Source organism: Anthonomus grandis, chromosome 3 (assembly GCF_022605725.1).
Source record: "Anthonomus grandis grandis chromosome 3, icAntGran1.3, whole genome shotgun sequence".
Classification (NCBI taxonomy): Eukaryota; Metazoa; Arthropoda; class Insecta; order Coleoptera; family Curculionidae; genus Anthonomus; species Anthonomus grandis.
Genome location: NC_065548.1, coordinates 28,555,812 through 28,573,105, shown reverse-complemented (window position 1 = coordinate 28,573,105; position 17,294 = coordinate 28,555,812). Strand labels below are relative to the sequence as shown.

Below are 17,294 nucleotides of genomic sequence, written 5' to 3'. Positions count from 1 at the left end.
TATCTGGGATGACTTTCACAGAAATTAATTCTAATTTTTATCGGTCTTTTCGCTTAGAGTAATTTTTACCAAAAGCAATATTCTTTAATCTCTTGGCCAGAGTCTACGACGCTGCCAAGTATAAGGGTAGAAATGCTTTTGAACAACAAGAGCATCAACAAAAGCAACAACATATCCACCTTAGTTTGATATCCTTTTAAATAATTACACCCAAAAAAAAACCTTAAGATATAGTCTAACAACTAAGATCTCAGCCTCAATACATAAATATATTTATTTATATTATTCCCTATATATATTATTAGCAGCACAATTTTGTGACATCCATTCACATAGATGTTAATATACATATAAGTAAAAAAATTATTTTGTAAAAATAATCTATCAAATATACAGTGCATTCGCGATAAAAGGGACGAATTCATTAAAAATTCAGATGTTTTTTTTCCTTGGGAATTGTCGATTTGCCTTGTCACTTATTCCTTTTTTTGCAATCAAAATTTGATATACAGGATATCTCAAGTAGAAATATGACATCAACATTAATTTTTTTGAATAAAAACCCTGTATATCGTAACATTTTGCAATTCTACGATAAATTCAAAAAATATTTTTTTGTATACTATACCATATGCCTAATGTCAGCGATTTGTCAAATTTGACGTAATAGACTAATGAACTATTTAACTTTAAAAAATAAAAATGTATACAATATTTATTGCAACTGATGTTCAATTTGTTGTCCGTTTACTTATGTCCGTTTACGTAATGCATTTTGAAGTTGGTAAATACCTTTTAATTGCACATTTTGAACTTATAAATATATAACTATATAACTATATAAATATATAACTATTACTTGCAGATCAGTCTAATTGCTTGTTAAAATGTTTGTTAAAATGGGTGGTCTATTTACATAAACTTTGGACTTCAAATAGCCCTCATGAGGAAAAATTCGCCTCTCCGATTAAGAGGAAAAATAAAGGCTAAAGTAGACATTTTTAGAAAGAAGAATGGAAATTTCTACGCAACCTCGACGCAACTTACAAATGTGTTATTATGATTATTCAACTTTAACTGTTGTTATGATTATCGACGTCAACTGCGCATAGATCGTAAACTGTATTTATAAATCCAGCTTAAGAGTTTGAGAAGAGACAAAGACAATTATTTACAGAAAAATAAATAATAATGTTCTAAACAAAAAAAAAACATTTTTTGAGAGTATTTTAAAAGAACCTCCCAAATGAAATTCTAGATCTTCTCTTTTTCTTTCTCTTTAATTTGATCAATATAATTTTAATACTGTTTTTCTTTAATTACAATAGACTCGCGTCGTGTCAATGTCAATGGTTTGTCAAATATGAAGTAACAGAGTGACGAAACGTGAAATTAAAACAAACAAAATTATTCTTTACACTTAATACTTAATACATTTATTGCAACCAATGTTTAATTTATTATCCATTTTTTTAATGTGTCCTCTACAATGAAAATTTTGGGTACAGGGTGTCTCAAGTAGAAACTATGACGCCAGCATTAATTTTTTAAGTGATTTCTTAGAAAGTAAGTAGACCTTATTATTTACGAATAATATCTTCCAGTTTTAGGACCTACTTGATGATAGTTTGTCATGCATTGAGGACCGATTGACTGGTCTTCAAGGACACCGGATATAGTTCTGTTAGATTATGAGGGCTATTTAAAGTTTAAAGTTGATGTGAATAGACTAAATAATGTTGATGATTTAAAACAAAGAATTCGACAAGCAATTAGACTGATCGCTCCACAAGTAATTGAAAATGTACAATTAGAACATATTTATCAACTTCAAAAATATCTTGAAGTAAATGAACAACAAACTGAGCATTAGTTGCAATCTATAGTAACTTTATTTTTTTATTGAAATTGAGAAGAACGAGAAACTTATTTATTGGGTAAAAAGACATAATTTTATCGAACGTTACGTACTTATATGTACTACCTTTATCAAAGTAAATAAAATAAATGAAATTTATAAAATTTAAAGATAAAAAGATTTTTGTTGTTCTTCGCTTCTTTTTATCATAGTTATTTAAATTTAATAAACTGTTTCAAAAAATATTAAAGGTTACTTTTTTAAAGTAAAAGGGTGTGATCCTATATAATTTAATAAGAAAATACGTGAATAAAATATATTTCTAATTATTAGTCAATTAATTTCAAAAATGCCCTGTTCTACCTCTCTCTTTAGAATTAAAAGTTATGTATTATTAATATCAACTGAACAAGTAGCTATGCATTTATCTTCATTTTACCTTATAGATGCATTTTCTTTTAATTTTCGTAATTTTGAAATTATAAGTTATAGTTCCTTTACTAAAATTGAGGAAGCAGTTCTGTTTTTACTTTAGTTTTAATCTTGTCCCGAAGATGCCAACATCGTTAGCGAAACACGTGTCAAGATTAAAATAAAGAGTTTTGATTAGTGTTAAAACTGTCTCGTGATTTTTTATTAGTCAAAGTGAAATCCATTTTATTTAGGACTTGATTGTTTAAATTGTATATTACAAATATACTTAAATCTAAATTACGATTGTTCGCATAAGTTAGCAAATACTGATTTACTAAAACTATCCACACTTAAAATATTCTTGATATTTTGAGTCCATCATAAAATAGTGTTTTCTGCAATGCTGTTATTCAAACTATATTTAAATTATAATCTTTAGACCTTATATAATAATTAGGCACTGTAAAGCATTTTTTTTTATATTTAAGTATTCTGACAATAGGTTGTGATAATTCTTATAAGAGTGAGATTTGCTGTTTTAATATTGTGGTCAACATTTAGCCAATTTACACACATTGTTTTATTTTGCAAAATTTGTAGTTTTTACACATCCTCCTTGTTACAAAATAATAACCATAAAGTATGTATGTAAAATGGGGCAAGATTATGGTCTTGTAGATCAATATTCTGGTCGAGTATGAAACAAAATTAGAAATTCTACTGAAAAACCCAACTTTTTTACAGAAATAATTGACAGGTGATATAGCTCTAAAGTAACTCCTAGGTATTCAATTTCAGAAACTATTCCCACAGGTAAATTGTTTATAACTAGAGACAAGCCTTTATTATTAAACTTTCTCAATTTACAACTGAACCTCTCACCAAACACGTAAATTTTTTTAAGAATTTTGCTTTAATATATTTTTAGATAGCCAATTATACAATAATGGCAGCTCACTATTTAAAATATTTTCAATTTCTCTATGGTTTTTCCCATAGATAGATATTAACGTATTATCCACAAATAAAATTATAAAACACTTATTTAATACTTTATTTAAGTCATCTATATATCTTATAAATACAAGTGGTCCCAAGACACTACCTTGTGGTAACCTTAATGAATTTTCCCTTTCTTGAGATACGCTATTGTACACTTTTGTTTAGTGACACCTGTTTTGTAAATGCTTAGTTATCCAAGCCAGTGCAAAGTCCTTTACACCATAACATAATAGTTTTTTTGATGAGAATCTGTCTATCAATTGTCTCAAATGCCCTCTTTAAATCCAGAAAAACATCAATCACTATTTCGCCATCGTATAATTTTTATCTTCAGTTCGCACACATATATTGAATAGCAGATTCGCACGAATGCTTGCCTCTAAATACTAACTGTCCGGTAAATAGTAACTGATTTGACTTAAAGTACTCTCTTAATTGACTACAGATGATTGTTTCAATAATTTTATCTATTGATGGTAGTAGATTAATAGGTCTAAACTCTGATGTTAGTTTATTCCCCTTTGGGATAGGTATTATTACACTTTTTCTTATAGTTCACACGGGAAATTTCCAGTGGCTAGTGATTGTTTTACCAATTATATTAATTCAATATATCATTATAAGAGCCAATATTTTTTCAGTTAAATATTACTTTTTTTAATTGACTGATACGTCGAAAGTTCGAGAATTCATACCCGTCTTCAAAATTTTGTCCTCTCCATTCACCGTGCTCGATGCTCTGTGAAACCTGTTCTAAAAAATCAGCAAAGAAATTATTAAAGGAGTCACTATAGTTTTATCCAAAAATAATATACTGACGGTATATCGTTTATTTGTTCCGACCAACTATTTTAGAGCTCTCCGCATTTTTTTGCTGTCTCCCTTGCGATTATCGATGTTTTCTTCATAGTATTGTTTTTTATTTTTTCTTATTAGTAATAAAACTTAATTTCTGTATTTTTTATAATATTGTCAATCCCCGTTCCGCTTAGTCCAATAAAACTTTTTATAGTCTCTATCTCTGATGCGTTGAATAAATTTACCTTTTTGATTAATCCATGAATATTGTATTTTATTTATTTTTACTAAGGGCGTAATTTTATCTAGATCTGCGTGAATACTGCTGATAAGCTTTAAATAAATAACATCAATATTCACTGATTCAGGATTCCACGAACTGCCGATCAACTCACGAAAAATATTATTTATATTCCCAAGTCTGAATTTCATCCTGCCTTTTGAAGAACTCCAAGTTTACTCCAATTATTTCATTGTCACTAATAACCAATGAGACCACCATGGAAAATCTCTTACAGGCTCTTGTAAACTAAAGTTATTAGTTTTTGTATAATCAATTAACGTAGAAGAACTGTAGAAGAATGTAGTTCTTGTATCACCTGTACCACCTACCTGTAACCACTTGTTTAAAGAGCTATAAATATTTTTTAACTCACTTGAATTTTTATTCCGATCCAAGTTTATATCCCCCAAAATTATTGTCTGGTGCATCGGAAAGATCTCGTTGCTTAATTTATCCTTTAAAAATTCTAGAAATGTCGCTGCATCTGCATTTGCAGATCTATATATTACAACAATCATATAAGTTTCTCGAAGTACTTTTAATTTTAAAATAAATTAAATTCGTTTTCCTCAATTTCAAAAGTCAAATTAGTTTCACTCAAGTTGGCTTTCTATTCTTCATAAATTGAAATAGTTGGTGAAAGTTAATTGTAAGATCCTATATTTATAGGAACAATAAAAAAATCTGTTGTAGTATATACACTTTTGGTAACATATTATTGTTATTTATACTTGGTTTTTGACTTAAGTTTGTCTATAGCATTTTTGTATGACGTACATTGCTTATCAAAGCCAGATTGGTCATATTTTATATATTTAAATGTAATATGTCAAAGGCATATTTACAGTCTGTACATTCTTTTATCGTTGACTAACATTCTTTACTCTTGTTATTTCTGTTACATAAGGGGCAAAAAAACTTCTTCTGATGACAAGCACCGGCTTTGTGTCTATATTTCCAACATCTATAACAACTTAGAACTCCAAAATGTTCGTACATGTATCCCAATCAAAGAAAACCCTTTTACATGCCACCAATCCAGTCAATACATTAGGCGACACACACATAACTGCTAGAATTGTCTTATCTTCTGCAACAGATAATATAATCCAATTTAACTCCAATTTCCCTTATCAACATAAAATATGCAGCCTTTAATTCAATTCGTTTATTTAAATTACCTCTGTCCAAAGACGCTTTTCAAAAAGAATATATTATTATAAAAATAATTGCTGTAAACAATAATTTTTCACTTTATAGCTTTAACAAATTATATTACAAATTTTATAATAAATACAGGGTGTTCATTTGAAAACTTACCACCACCGATTTATCGAAAACCACTGTTTAAAAAAAAACGCCGAAATACGTCAAAAGGTTTTTCAAGGGGGACAACTTTCTAACCTAAAATTACTTCACCCCCTTTCACCCTCTGCTCACCAGGATCATCCCCTTAAACATTTGAAATGGCAAGGGGTATCGAGTAATAGCTTGTTTAAAAGGTCTTTCAAAGTCTTTTATTTTGACGTTTAATTTTTTTAAATCGGTCGATTCGTTTTCGAGAAAATTAGAAAAATCTTTGTTTATCTTAATTTGTTCAGATAGAAAACAAAAACATGAAAATATCAGGTTTTATTTCAATAAGTGTTCAAAATGTTGCCCGTTTTTGGCCAAACAATGATACAGGCGATGTTCAAATTCCTGACGGACATTTTCAAAAACATATTGTGGGATATCAGGGCAGCTGTCGATGATGCGTTGACGAAGTTCATCCAAAGTTTGAGGTTGGGGAGTAAACACAATAGATTTCAAATGACCCCATAGAAAAAGTCTAACGGCGTTATATCAGAAGATCTAGCAGGCCATTCTATAGGCCCCCTTCGCCCTATATATTTATCTGGAAACTCATCGTCTAGCCATTGCTGAACGGGAAGAACATAGTGAGGAGGAGCGCCGTCTTGCTGGAAATATATTTCAGCCTCATCAAGTATAGGGTAGAAAGTTTCCATCATCATCGATTTGGTTTTCAATGGATTCAGTGATAAGCGGATTGATGGTATTTTCCAACATATCCAAATAAATGTCTTTATTTAAATTTCCGTTAATAAATATTGGCCCAATCACTTTATTTCCTAAAATGCCTGCCCATACATTAATTTTTTGAGGATACTGGGTATGCCCTTCTACAAATGCATGAGGATTTTCATTGCTCCAATATCTACAGTTATGCTTATTAACAAATCCATTTAGATAAAATGTGCATTCATCGCTGAAGCAGATATTCTTTACATGAATAGTATTATCAATAATCGCTTCAGTAATTTTTTTACAAAACTCAACTCGCCTATCGAAATCGTCTTCGGTTAACTCTTGCAATATTTTCATTTTGAATGGATGAAATTTATGAAGTTTGGTAACTGTGTGAACAGAGCCTAATGAAATACTTGAATTTTGCGTAATGAAGTATTAGGATTTATTCCAAAATGACCCAAAACTTCAACTTGAGCGGCTTCATCCAAAATTCGCCAATGATCCCGTTTTTTATTTTCAACAGATCCAGTTTCAGTAAACTTAGTAACAAGGTCCAAACATACGTATGCGAAGTTGTCTTCTCCGGATGTCTGGCATTAAACGTGACGGCAGTTTGCCGAGCACATTGATTTTGGGCACCATAAATTAGAATAATTTCCACTCTTTCGGCTAGTGTATAAACCATTTTGGAAGTAAAATCTTTAATTCAACAAATAAATTTTCACTATTTCAAGACTGTCACAAATGTAACTGACGGCAAAATAAATTCTTTATTTTCCTTAGCAACTATAAATAACTAAGCAGGTGTAACAATAAATACAGTTCGCCCAGGATATCTGTGTTGATGAAAAGAATGCGGAAAAAAAAATTAAGGTTGTTATTTAGTTTCTTCCACGTCTAATCTTCGGAATTGCTGTTTATGTTGGTAGTTTCCGTTTTAAATTATAAACGAATTGTAGATTTGGCAAACCCTAACTGGCAACATTTTGAACACTAGTTGAAATAAAAACTGATATTTTTATGTTTTTGTTTTCTATCTGAACAAATTAAGATAAACAAAGATTTTTCTAATTTTCTCGAAAACGAATCGACCGATTTCAAAAAATTAAACGTCAAAATAAAAGACTTCAAAAGACCTTTTAAACAAGCTATTACTCGATACCCCTTGCCATTTAAAATTTTTAAGGGGATGACCCTGGGGAGCAGAGCGTGAAGTAATTTTAGGTTAGAAAGCTGTCCCCCTTGACAAACCTTTTGACGTATTTCGGCGTTTTTTTTAACAGTGGTTTTCGATAAATCCGTGGTGGGAAGTTTTCAAATGAACACTCTGCATAAACTGTCCTATCGTCCACCCACATCGTCCACCCACCGAACAACATTACCAACAATAATAATTTTAGATGCGTTAGTTATTTCGGCGGCATCTCTCAACAACTTGCAAATTTTTTTAAGCCTTTCAGCCTTCCCATAGCTTTCAAAACGACTAACTCGCTAAAAAAGAACCTAGTAAAGACGTTGGATAAAAGTGACCCTCTATCCAAATCGGGTGTATATTGCCTTTATTGTAGGGATTGCCCTGCTGTTTATGTAGGATAATCAGGAAGGAGAGTATTCACAAGGGTACAGGAACACCTAAGCCTCGTTAATAAGTTCAGGGACACCGACACCACAGAAACTAAGTCAGCATTTGCTAACCATTTATTATCAACGGGTCATAGTTTTTCCGTCCCTGAAAATGTTTCCATTGTTCACAAGTGCCATAAGGGTAGAAAGTTGGATCTCTTGGAGAAAATGGAAATCACCAAAGCCAAAAAGAGTCCAATGTTGACATGCGTTAATGATGTTTTCACCTTTGAGCCAGGACTTATCTTTAATAATCTTATCTAACCTGTTTTTGCTCACGATACGCATATATGCCTTTGACTCTAATATTCATAAGCAGGGCTGGCCGAGTGGTGTTTCACCGAGATCAACTTTAGAGCGTGGGTTCTAGTTCATACTAGTCACGTTTTTCCTTTTTATATTTTTTGTTGAATTTTTGTGCCATGTTATTATTTTTTATTATAAAATATGTGGGTATTCTCAGATTTACATTTTATTTGTCAGTACTTAGCAGGCTATAAGGTAATTTTAACTAATTTTAAAATTTGATTTTGTTTTAGTGTAAGGTTTTATTGTAGTTAAGTGTGTTTTTCTGTTTATTGTAGGTCTGATGATGCTTTATAAGCGAAACATGTAACCTGATTGACACATAAAAAGATATTTTGAGACTGAGACTTGGAGATTTTATTTTTTCTCTTTGTAACGATTGATTGTCATGACATTCGACAACAGTGCTACTATTTCCTGAATTTTTTACTTTATTGCCGTAAATTCAAAGGCTTAACTTTTTCCTGAATAACGATTTTCGTTCTTGTACTATCCTGGTTTGCATTTTTTAGTCGGATTATCAGAGGTGCTTACTAAAGTTTTTACTACGGTAGTCCATTGTTCATCTTTCTTGTCAAAATGTCGAGTATTTTAAAGAATGTCCTCGGTATTTGCCTTGCATATATTAACTTATTGTTCTAATTCGGCCACTTTTTTAGCAATATCAAACTTAATGTTGTACTGTACTTTATCAACACACTAATCACCAAACTAGAACAATTGGTCTTTTAATTTAGCACAGTAAATATGATAACTTTTTCTACAAAACTCGATAACGGTAGTAGATTTAACGACCGGAACATTAGTTAAAATTAAGTCCTTTTATCAATAAGTAGATTCTTTGTTCTTTTTTCTTCTATTTTTTAATAATTGTGCGTATCGATAGTCTAGTAATTATTTAAATTGATTTTTAATGAAATGGTGACGTAATACCCAATAAAATAAGTAAATAATTATGAATTCGCCACAACAATATAGATTTTACTTGAAGTGGATACGGTCATGCGTGCGCTCATTTACAATACGTTTTTAGTCTAAGTACTGTGTGAATTTAAAAGTTGCATTGTTTTCTCCGAAAGTAATCTTTTCACACTCATATACCACGAATTTTATTTCATTCTACTTTTACCCCAGTGACGGCGCGAGTTTAGGATAGCAGTCTGTAAATCAAAATCAGCTTAGATAATTCTTATAAGTCAAATAAAAAATGTGTCAGATAAATTGTTTCAATCCATATTGTTTAACAACATACGGGCAATCAATTTATTAATATGAGTAATAGTATGTTTAAATCAAACAATCTGTCCAAAATGGCTCAATAAATAAATTCCTCCAAAATAAATTAGTTTCCATTGATATTGTAAGCCACACAAACTCTCCAGAGAGTTAATAATATAATTAGTAACCCCGACTCCGTTCCCCAAACAAGAATTTAGTTTTCAATGCAATTATTTGTGAATTATATCAAACAACTGACGTATTTCAAACTATAATGTTGGTAACTTAGTTTACCTAACTAGTCTGATTTCACATAATTTACATTTATGATTTAGCTATAATTAGAATTTTTAATAGTTTCTGTAATAATAATAGTAACTTTGATAATATTTGTTGTTCCATTATAATTGATGTATTAACAGCCTGTATTAACATCAAAAGAACAGTCTCTACAATAATACATAATATGTTATACACGGTACAATGGGTAATTTTCAGATGAGATTTTTTTTGATTAATCATATATACCAATTAAACATTGAGTAAAAAATATAATTTTTAAATCTGTAGTAGTTAAAGTCTTTACATATTCCTAATTTTACCTTTCTCATATTAATTCTATAAATTTTCACAAAATATTTGTAGTTTCTGTACAAGGAAACTAGAGACAAGGAGACTGATGCTAAACGTGTGTACCCAAAAAAAAGCGAAAACTAGTTTCCGAAAGTTGCCACATCTGATCAGCGAGACCCACCTTTTGATAATGTTAATGATAATGATAATGCGATTTTCGGCATTTTCAAGTATGGGCATGCCATTCTTTGATGTCTGGTAAGTATTTTATACTCCCATCAGGATCAATTACTTTACGATATATCCTGACAACATATTTTTTAGAAAAGTACAATTCGCATACATGTTTACCTTTTTTAATGTAATCAAATACCTTTCGCCAGTTTCAAAATCTATGTTCATCCTGCACAAACGAAAAAAAACGTAATTTATGCGAAATAGTTTTTATACTGACCTGTGGAGTCCTAAAAAGAGTTAAACCATTTTTTTCTCTTTTTTCTTTTTTCCCGATCAGAATGAAAGCCGATCGTGCAACCGCGAATGTTACAACGCCCTATTCCCATTGTAAATTAATTTAAAACAATTGTTTATCAAAAATTCTCTTTTGAAAACGTTAAACTGACGCGAGTAAAAATAAAAATCACGCTTAGAGTAACCAATCAGAGCGACGCAAACTTCTGACCAACAGCACCGAGGCGGCTACTCGGTGAACCCAGTTATCGTTCAATTTTGCGTACGCGTCATCTCATTTGGGAAGCGCGGATATCATCCTCCTTCTATTCAGTCTCCTTGTTTCTGTAGAACTATTAACCTAGTTTTTTTAGATATCATTGCTATAAATAAGGGCAGAGGGATAAGTCAGGCAGAAATCAGATCTTGGAGGTAAAAAACTGTACGCTTAACAATAGCCGTTATGCAATTGTTGTTAAATCTGATTAAATTGTAATTTTTTATCGCCACCTAAGAAAACTTATTGTATCTTGTCCAAACTTTATTTAGAGCTGTCTGCCTGATAAAGCCCGCCGAGATTGTTTTCAAAAACGGTTTCACTCTTCCCTGGCTAATCTATTTACTTTTCCTTAATGCTCTTCATGGCCCTCTGCCCAGTCTAAGTTTCGGAACTACAATTCCTAGGGTACCCCTAAAGCCTTCGGCTAATATCGAATTGATGTTGTGAAGACTGATTACGGTTAGTACTGCTTGATTGTCTAAATAAATTACATTTTTTATTTTCAATATTTATTTCTTAGTTATAGCGTTGATAGTCAGTCGCGCCTTCTTCGTGAAACCTTTGCGTAAGCTTATAGCAATTTTTATATTTGGTTTGTCATCGTAAATGTAGGATTAGGTTAAAAGTTTTTTCTATTATTTCTCTTCCGGTCTTTCTTGCGCTGGTTTCTAGAAGATATTTTATCTGATAGTATATCACATATTAACTTGACCTTTATTTTCCAGAATTTAGCCATTTCTTGCCTTTTTATAAGAATTTGGCGTTGTTAGAGACCTCATGTTATAACCTGTAAGCTATTTCAACTTGTGTTATATTCCTTTTGCTTGTAATTAAACTGTATATTAACATGAGTACATCTTACTGCCATTTTGTGGGTTTATTTATGATCGAAAGTTGCTAGGAGATCGAGAGTTGTTGTTATTTGCAAATTCAAATTTGTATTGTTCATTTATATCTAAATACTGATTTATGTACAGGGTGGCTGTTAAGATGACTCTATAAGTTTTTTTAACAAATACAGCGTTTAAAAAAATTAAGTTTAATTAACGTAAATTGCGTTTAAAAATTAAATTAACTTTAATTTTTAAACGCGTTTATTTTATTACATCTTTGTATAGGGCCAAATTGAGCTTGTATTAAGCATTATGGGTTGTTAAAATGATTTTAACAAAAGCGTCACTTATTATGCTTACCAAATTATAATATCAATTCTAAATTAATTGATATTACCATTCGCCATATGCTTTTTAAGCCACCAGCCACCTCGAATTACTCTCTACATAAACAATTTTTTGGCAGGTAGAACATTATGTATACCGACTGTGCTAACATAGTATAATCGGTATTTTATTTACTGTAATAAGTTATTCTGTTTTGAAAAAGTGCCCTAACAAGCAACGTGGTCTAATACAATGCAACTCTTGCACATTTATTTTTGACGTCTAATTTATTTTGAGTTTTCCATAAATACCCTGATTAGTTAATGCATAGATATTCTTATTATCAATAATACTTTTATACTATTGTTAAAAGAAATCCTAAATTATTTCTGGAGAACTTATTTCAAATAAATGCTTTTCTTAGATTGAGTTTTCTAATTTACATTATAATTGAAATCTGCAAATTATTTGAATTTGACGTTTAATTCAAGGAAGTATTTAATTTTAACCGTAACGTGTGGCATTGACGCCAGTGCTATTTCAATTTATATCGTGACGCTATTCCCGTATAAATCGATTTAAATAACAAATAAAAAATAAAATATTACAAAGCACATTTAGTTCGTACGGTTTGGTGGACACAATTGGATGCAATCCAGGTGCAATTACTAACCAGATACCTGCATTTCTGTTAATGCATTATATTATTTTTAGTGAGTTGTGGTTACTAAAATAGATCCTACCGGATTGTCAAGTTTATGAGAGTCAAGTTTAGATTTTAGATAGATATAATATACGATGTATGCAAACATTTTAGAGCGAGGATTGTTTTATTTACTGCGACCTATTACATACATAATTAAAAAATGATTTGAAAGGATAACTATTTATTTAAAAATATAGGTTTTATATAGTGAGGCTTTTTTAGATTATAGTTAAAATCCTAAATTGGTAAGGAAATTTGTGATAATTCTATGAAAAACATCATTATAATCATATATCGTATATTGATCGTACCATATATTTCGCAAAACGCTGAAGTAAGTCAATCATAACTCATCCATAGAGAAAGAAAAATCATAAAAAGAGTCAATAAAAAAGACGCGACTACAGCGCAATCTTTGCAGCTATTGGGACTATTTGAAAAATAAATATAAATAATCGATATTGCAGGCAGTTACAATACCGACTGAGTCATGTCAAGAAAGCCGCGGGATATTCGAATTCAACATAAGGCATAAGGGAAATTTAAATTTAAGACGTGCAGGTACTACACATTCATGATCAATATATCTTGCAAATTTTTAGACAAACAAAGGGTTTGTTAATTCTTGTTGACATAACAATTATCCTAGTGTGGTAATTATGTGATTTTAATGTTTGTGTAGACCCTGTTTAGTCACTTTCTCGTGCATCTTAATATGCCCTTTTTATTTATTGTTAGTAATTTTAACCTTTGACCTTGCCAGAAGCACTGTGGCTTTTTATGTGTTGTAATGAAAACCCTCTTTGTATATCCCTGATGATGGACATCTTATATGTCCGAAACATGTAGGATAACTGGTTTTTCAAATAAATTTAGTGGAGGATAACCGAAACTATTTTAGTTACCGTTTGATTCAAAATTAAGAATAAAACATAACTGGCAAATTCATTTCTTATACCTGGGTGGGTCTCATGTTAACATACCCATCTACTTTGATATTAAATTTGTTAGTCACTAGTTATTCAGATAAAGATATTTCATCAAAAATGAATGAGTTTTATTATAATTAGTTCCCTCGTTACAACTATAAAATCGAAAATAGCTGCATTTCTAATTAAAAAAGCTTATTATTCTTTTAACGAACAGTAAAAGGAGCAAGCAATTTAAAAATAGGTCATCTTACTTGTTTACAAAAATATGGTTGATTGAAATGCCGTAAATTTTGTGATAGATCTCGTGCTAGTTTTAGTTTTATTGCATGTTATTAAAATCGCGAAATATCACTGGAAAAATCACACTTTTCAGTTTCTATAGGAAAAATTGGTTTCGGCCACCGTACGCTTTATCCGGATGAATACGGCGTTGCAATCAACAAGAGACTTAACTGCATCTGCAGGTGAAATTGTTTACTTAACATTTATATTTTTAACCTTTTTACTTCCATATGATAGGCAAGTGGGACTGATTCTTCTTTAGTTTCTAAATTGGTTTAACATCTTCATTAGGTAAATAATATATGAGATATATTAGAGAAGATATTACTAGTCAGACTACTACGTCTCTGGCTTTAGCAAAATGGCATCAACCAGAAGATACTAAAGTACTCTTGAATAGTTGAGTGAAAACAGATAATAGCAGAGTAACAGCAAAATTTAAAAATAAAATCGATTGCTAAATGAAGCAAAAAAAGTACCTTTGAGCCTCTAAGTTAAAACAATCTTCAAATTCTCCGTTCTGTATAATTATTTATAAGTTTCATTTTTGTATAATATATAGTAAGTTTATAAATACTTTTCTAACATGCGGATAATAACTAACATTTAATATACCGTGTGTTAGGAAAGTCCCGGACCGCCTTAATAACTCGTGAACACGCCCTTTCAGCAAAAAGTGTCCCAAATAATAATTATAGATCTCTTTCAGATGTACAATAGAAAGATAACTTTGCATGTACAGGAGGCATCGCAATAGTAGTAGAGACCAAGGTTACCTTCTTTTTAAATAAAATGGTATATTTTTTTGAATTTTCCGATTCTACACAAAATTTTAACACAACTTTATGTAACATATGCTATACCTAACTTAAATAAATTAAAAAATATAATGGGTTAAAAAATTATTATATAATATTTATTATAAACAAAACATGCAAATACTAATCCATAAAAAAGCAACAATACAAAAAAAAATAGTATTTGAACAATAAATCTTATGGACTATGCTCTTTTATTTTTATTTAAGCAGTGTATTCTTTCTTAATTTCGTCACAAAAATTATGGTTTTCTACGAAAGAATTTTCTATAAAACATAAACATAGCCATTTTGTTTGTTTATTTTTAGATTAAGAGCGAGAGTCGTTTAGAAACTGCCTACCTCATTTTTACTTGTTTTTGCCTTTTTTACTTCTTCTTTATATTGATCATTTTATCCCTAGTCAATCAGTAATTAATGTTGTTATCTTTTTTGGAAATCACAATTTAAACTCGAAGGGAATTTTATTATAACAGTCTCCATGCGCGTATTTAAAATCACACCTACTGCGTCAGTAATTTATTATAGGGTTTTTTATACTGTTTTCGTTTTTTGGTTCTGCTGTCAGTTTTAAACTATTCCTTAAGTAATTTTTTTGTCTTCGTGTATGACACGATAGATACTTATTGTATTTAGTTTAACTGATGATTTACTTTGAACCTTGACTTCTTGTGGATTCTTACCACTTCGTTAGTTACTTTTCCTAATTGCGTTCATTCCTTATCCTTTAGTGCCTTTACCACTACAAAAAGAGATATGACAAATCACATAAGTATAACCTATAGCAGCTTAACACCAACTAAGTAGCTCGCTCTAAGTTAATTGTATTGATTTTGTGAAGATCTTTTAATCTTTCAACAAAAAAAAACTTACTTTGCTTTCAAAGATTGCAACTTTAAAATGCTAAAAAACAATCTAATGAATCTGTAAAGAATCGGCAGGCCAAGTTAAAAAGTTTAGCTTCACACTGCAATTTTTTCGCTGACTGTTTTTCCACCTACCTGCGGGTAGTTATAAGAAACATATTTATTGTTGAAAGGTATGATGATAAAATTCGGGGAAAATATTTCCAAGCGATAGTGTAGTTAAACTTGCATTAACTAAGGAATCAGCAATTCTAGAGCACGACATGAGGGAAAATTTTAGAGGAAATAATGAAAAAATTGAATGTGTTCTGCGTGTAGCCGTCAAAACATTCAGACCAATCAGTGCATGTATAAAAATTGTAAGTGCGATAATTGTGGTGAAAAGATACATTTAGCGCTCCAGTATAATCGCAGTCATTATATGCAGAAAAATAGTGAGTGGCCGTAAAACTCCGACAACGAGAAATCTATATAATATTAGGCAATTGGATGTCAATAATATTCAGAAGTCACATAATATTAAACCATATTATATCCAAATACACAACTCTATAATGAAAGAAATCCACCTAATTTTGAAACTGATTCAAATTTTACGCAGTGTACAATTTCGGAAAAAATATATTTAAAACATTTTAAAAATTATTACTTACATAAGAATAATTTGTCTCTTATATACATTCTTACACATTCTTTGTAGGCATAACATTTAAACCTATTAATTTTTAGCTTTTATTTACAAAAATAAAAATTATTCCTTAAAAACGTATATTTTTAGAGAGGGAGGACCTCCACTAATTAGCAGAAAATGTTAAAGTTAGAATTTTGTAAACAAAATAATCAAATTAATTGTTCTATAAATAAAAATGAAAAAAAAAGAAAAGTATGTATGCAGTGCAATTAGGAGAAATAGGTTTTTCTACCTAGCTTTCCAATTTATTAGAAAAATTTTAAAATATTTATGACCCAGAATTGGGTACATTTTAGAAATTTGAAGTAAATTTACAACTTAAGGAAGGAGTTATACTAAAATTTTGTAAAGCGATACCAGTACGTGCTGCATTAAAACCAAAAATTGAAAATGAACTTGACGACTTGTTCAAACGGTAATTTTAAAATTACTTTAAAACCTCATCTTATAATTGTTTATTTTCCATTACGTCGTATTGAATATTTATACAGTGTTCCTTAAATCCTAAATCACTTTTTAGCAAATTTGATCTCTTGTTTTTTTTTGTCCGTCGCCTGGTTTTCGCTTAAAAAAATAAAAACAATTTTACTTAACTAAAAAGCTAGCTCGTTGCCCATAGCAACGAGCAATAAGAAACATGCATAGGCGACTCCGCTACTTTATTTGCGTTAAATAAAGATTCGTTACGGCACTTTTTAACTCCCATTTACTTTTTAAACGCGTTAAAAACATGAGTATTTCTTAAATTATTTATTTTTTTTTTACTTTTCATACTTCTTGTAATAAATCTGACTCCTTAATTTGCTTCCAATCGACGAACAAACATTTTCACACCGCATCAAATTTTTAGGGAAGTAAAATTGTTTTTAGTTTTTTAAGCGAAAACTATGCGTCGGACGAAAAAAAACCAAGAGATCAAATTTGCTAATAAATAATTGAAAATTTTAAAAATAATTTTTGTTTTAAGAAAAAGCAGTGGTATAAACATTTTTTCATTAAAAATA

The 17,294-nt window shown here is 30.3% G+C and overlaps 1 protein-coding gene across 15 annotated transcripts in view; it reads left to right on the top strand.

The window, feature by feature from the left end:
- The first annotated feature begins 1,368 nt into the window (after window positions 1-1,368).
- The window catches only part of LOC126733697 (uncharacterized), a 43,668-nt gene continuing 27,742 nt past the window's right edge, over window positions 1,369-17,294 (top strand). For 12 of the 15 annotated variants that reach the window (XR_007659823.1, XR_007659820.1, XR_007659818.1 and 9 more), the window contains exons 1-2: window positions 1,369-1,566; window positions 10,179-10,364. Coding sequence is in view for 3 of the 15 variants with exons in the window: in XM_050437073.1 (XP_050293030.1) it covers window positions 10,213-10,364 (152 nt within the window). In the remaining 12 variants the exon portion in view is untranslated. Of the gene's footprint in view, window positions 1,567-1,604; window positions 1,793-10,178; window positions 10,365-14,625; window positions 14,868-17,294 lie in introns of those variants that run through there. The other 3 variants (XR_007659824.1, XM_050437075.1, XM_050437074.1) reach the window with 3 other exon arrangements.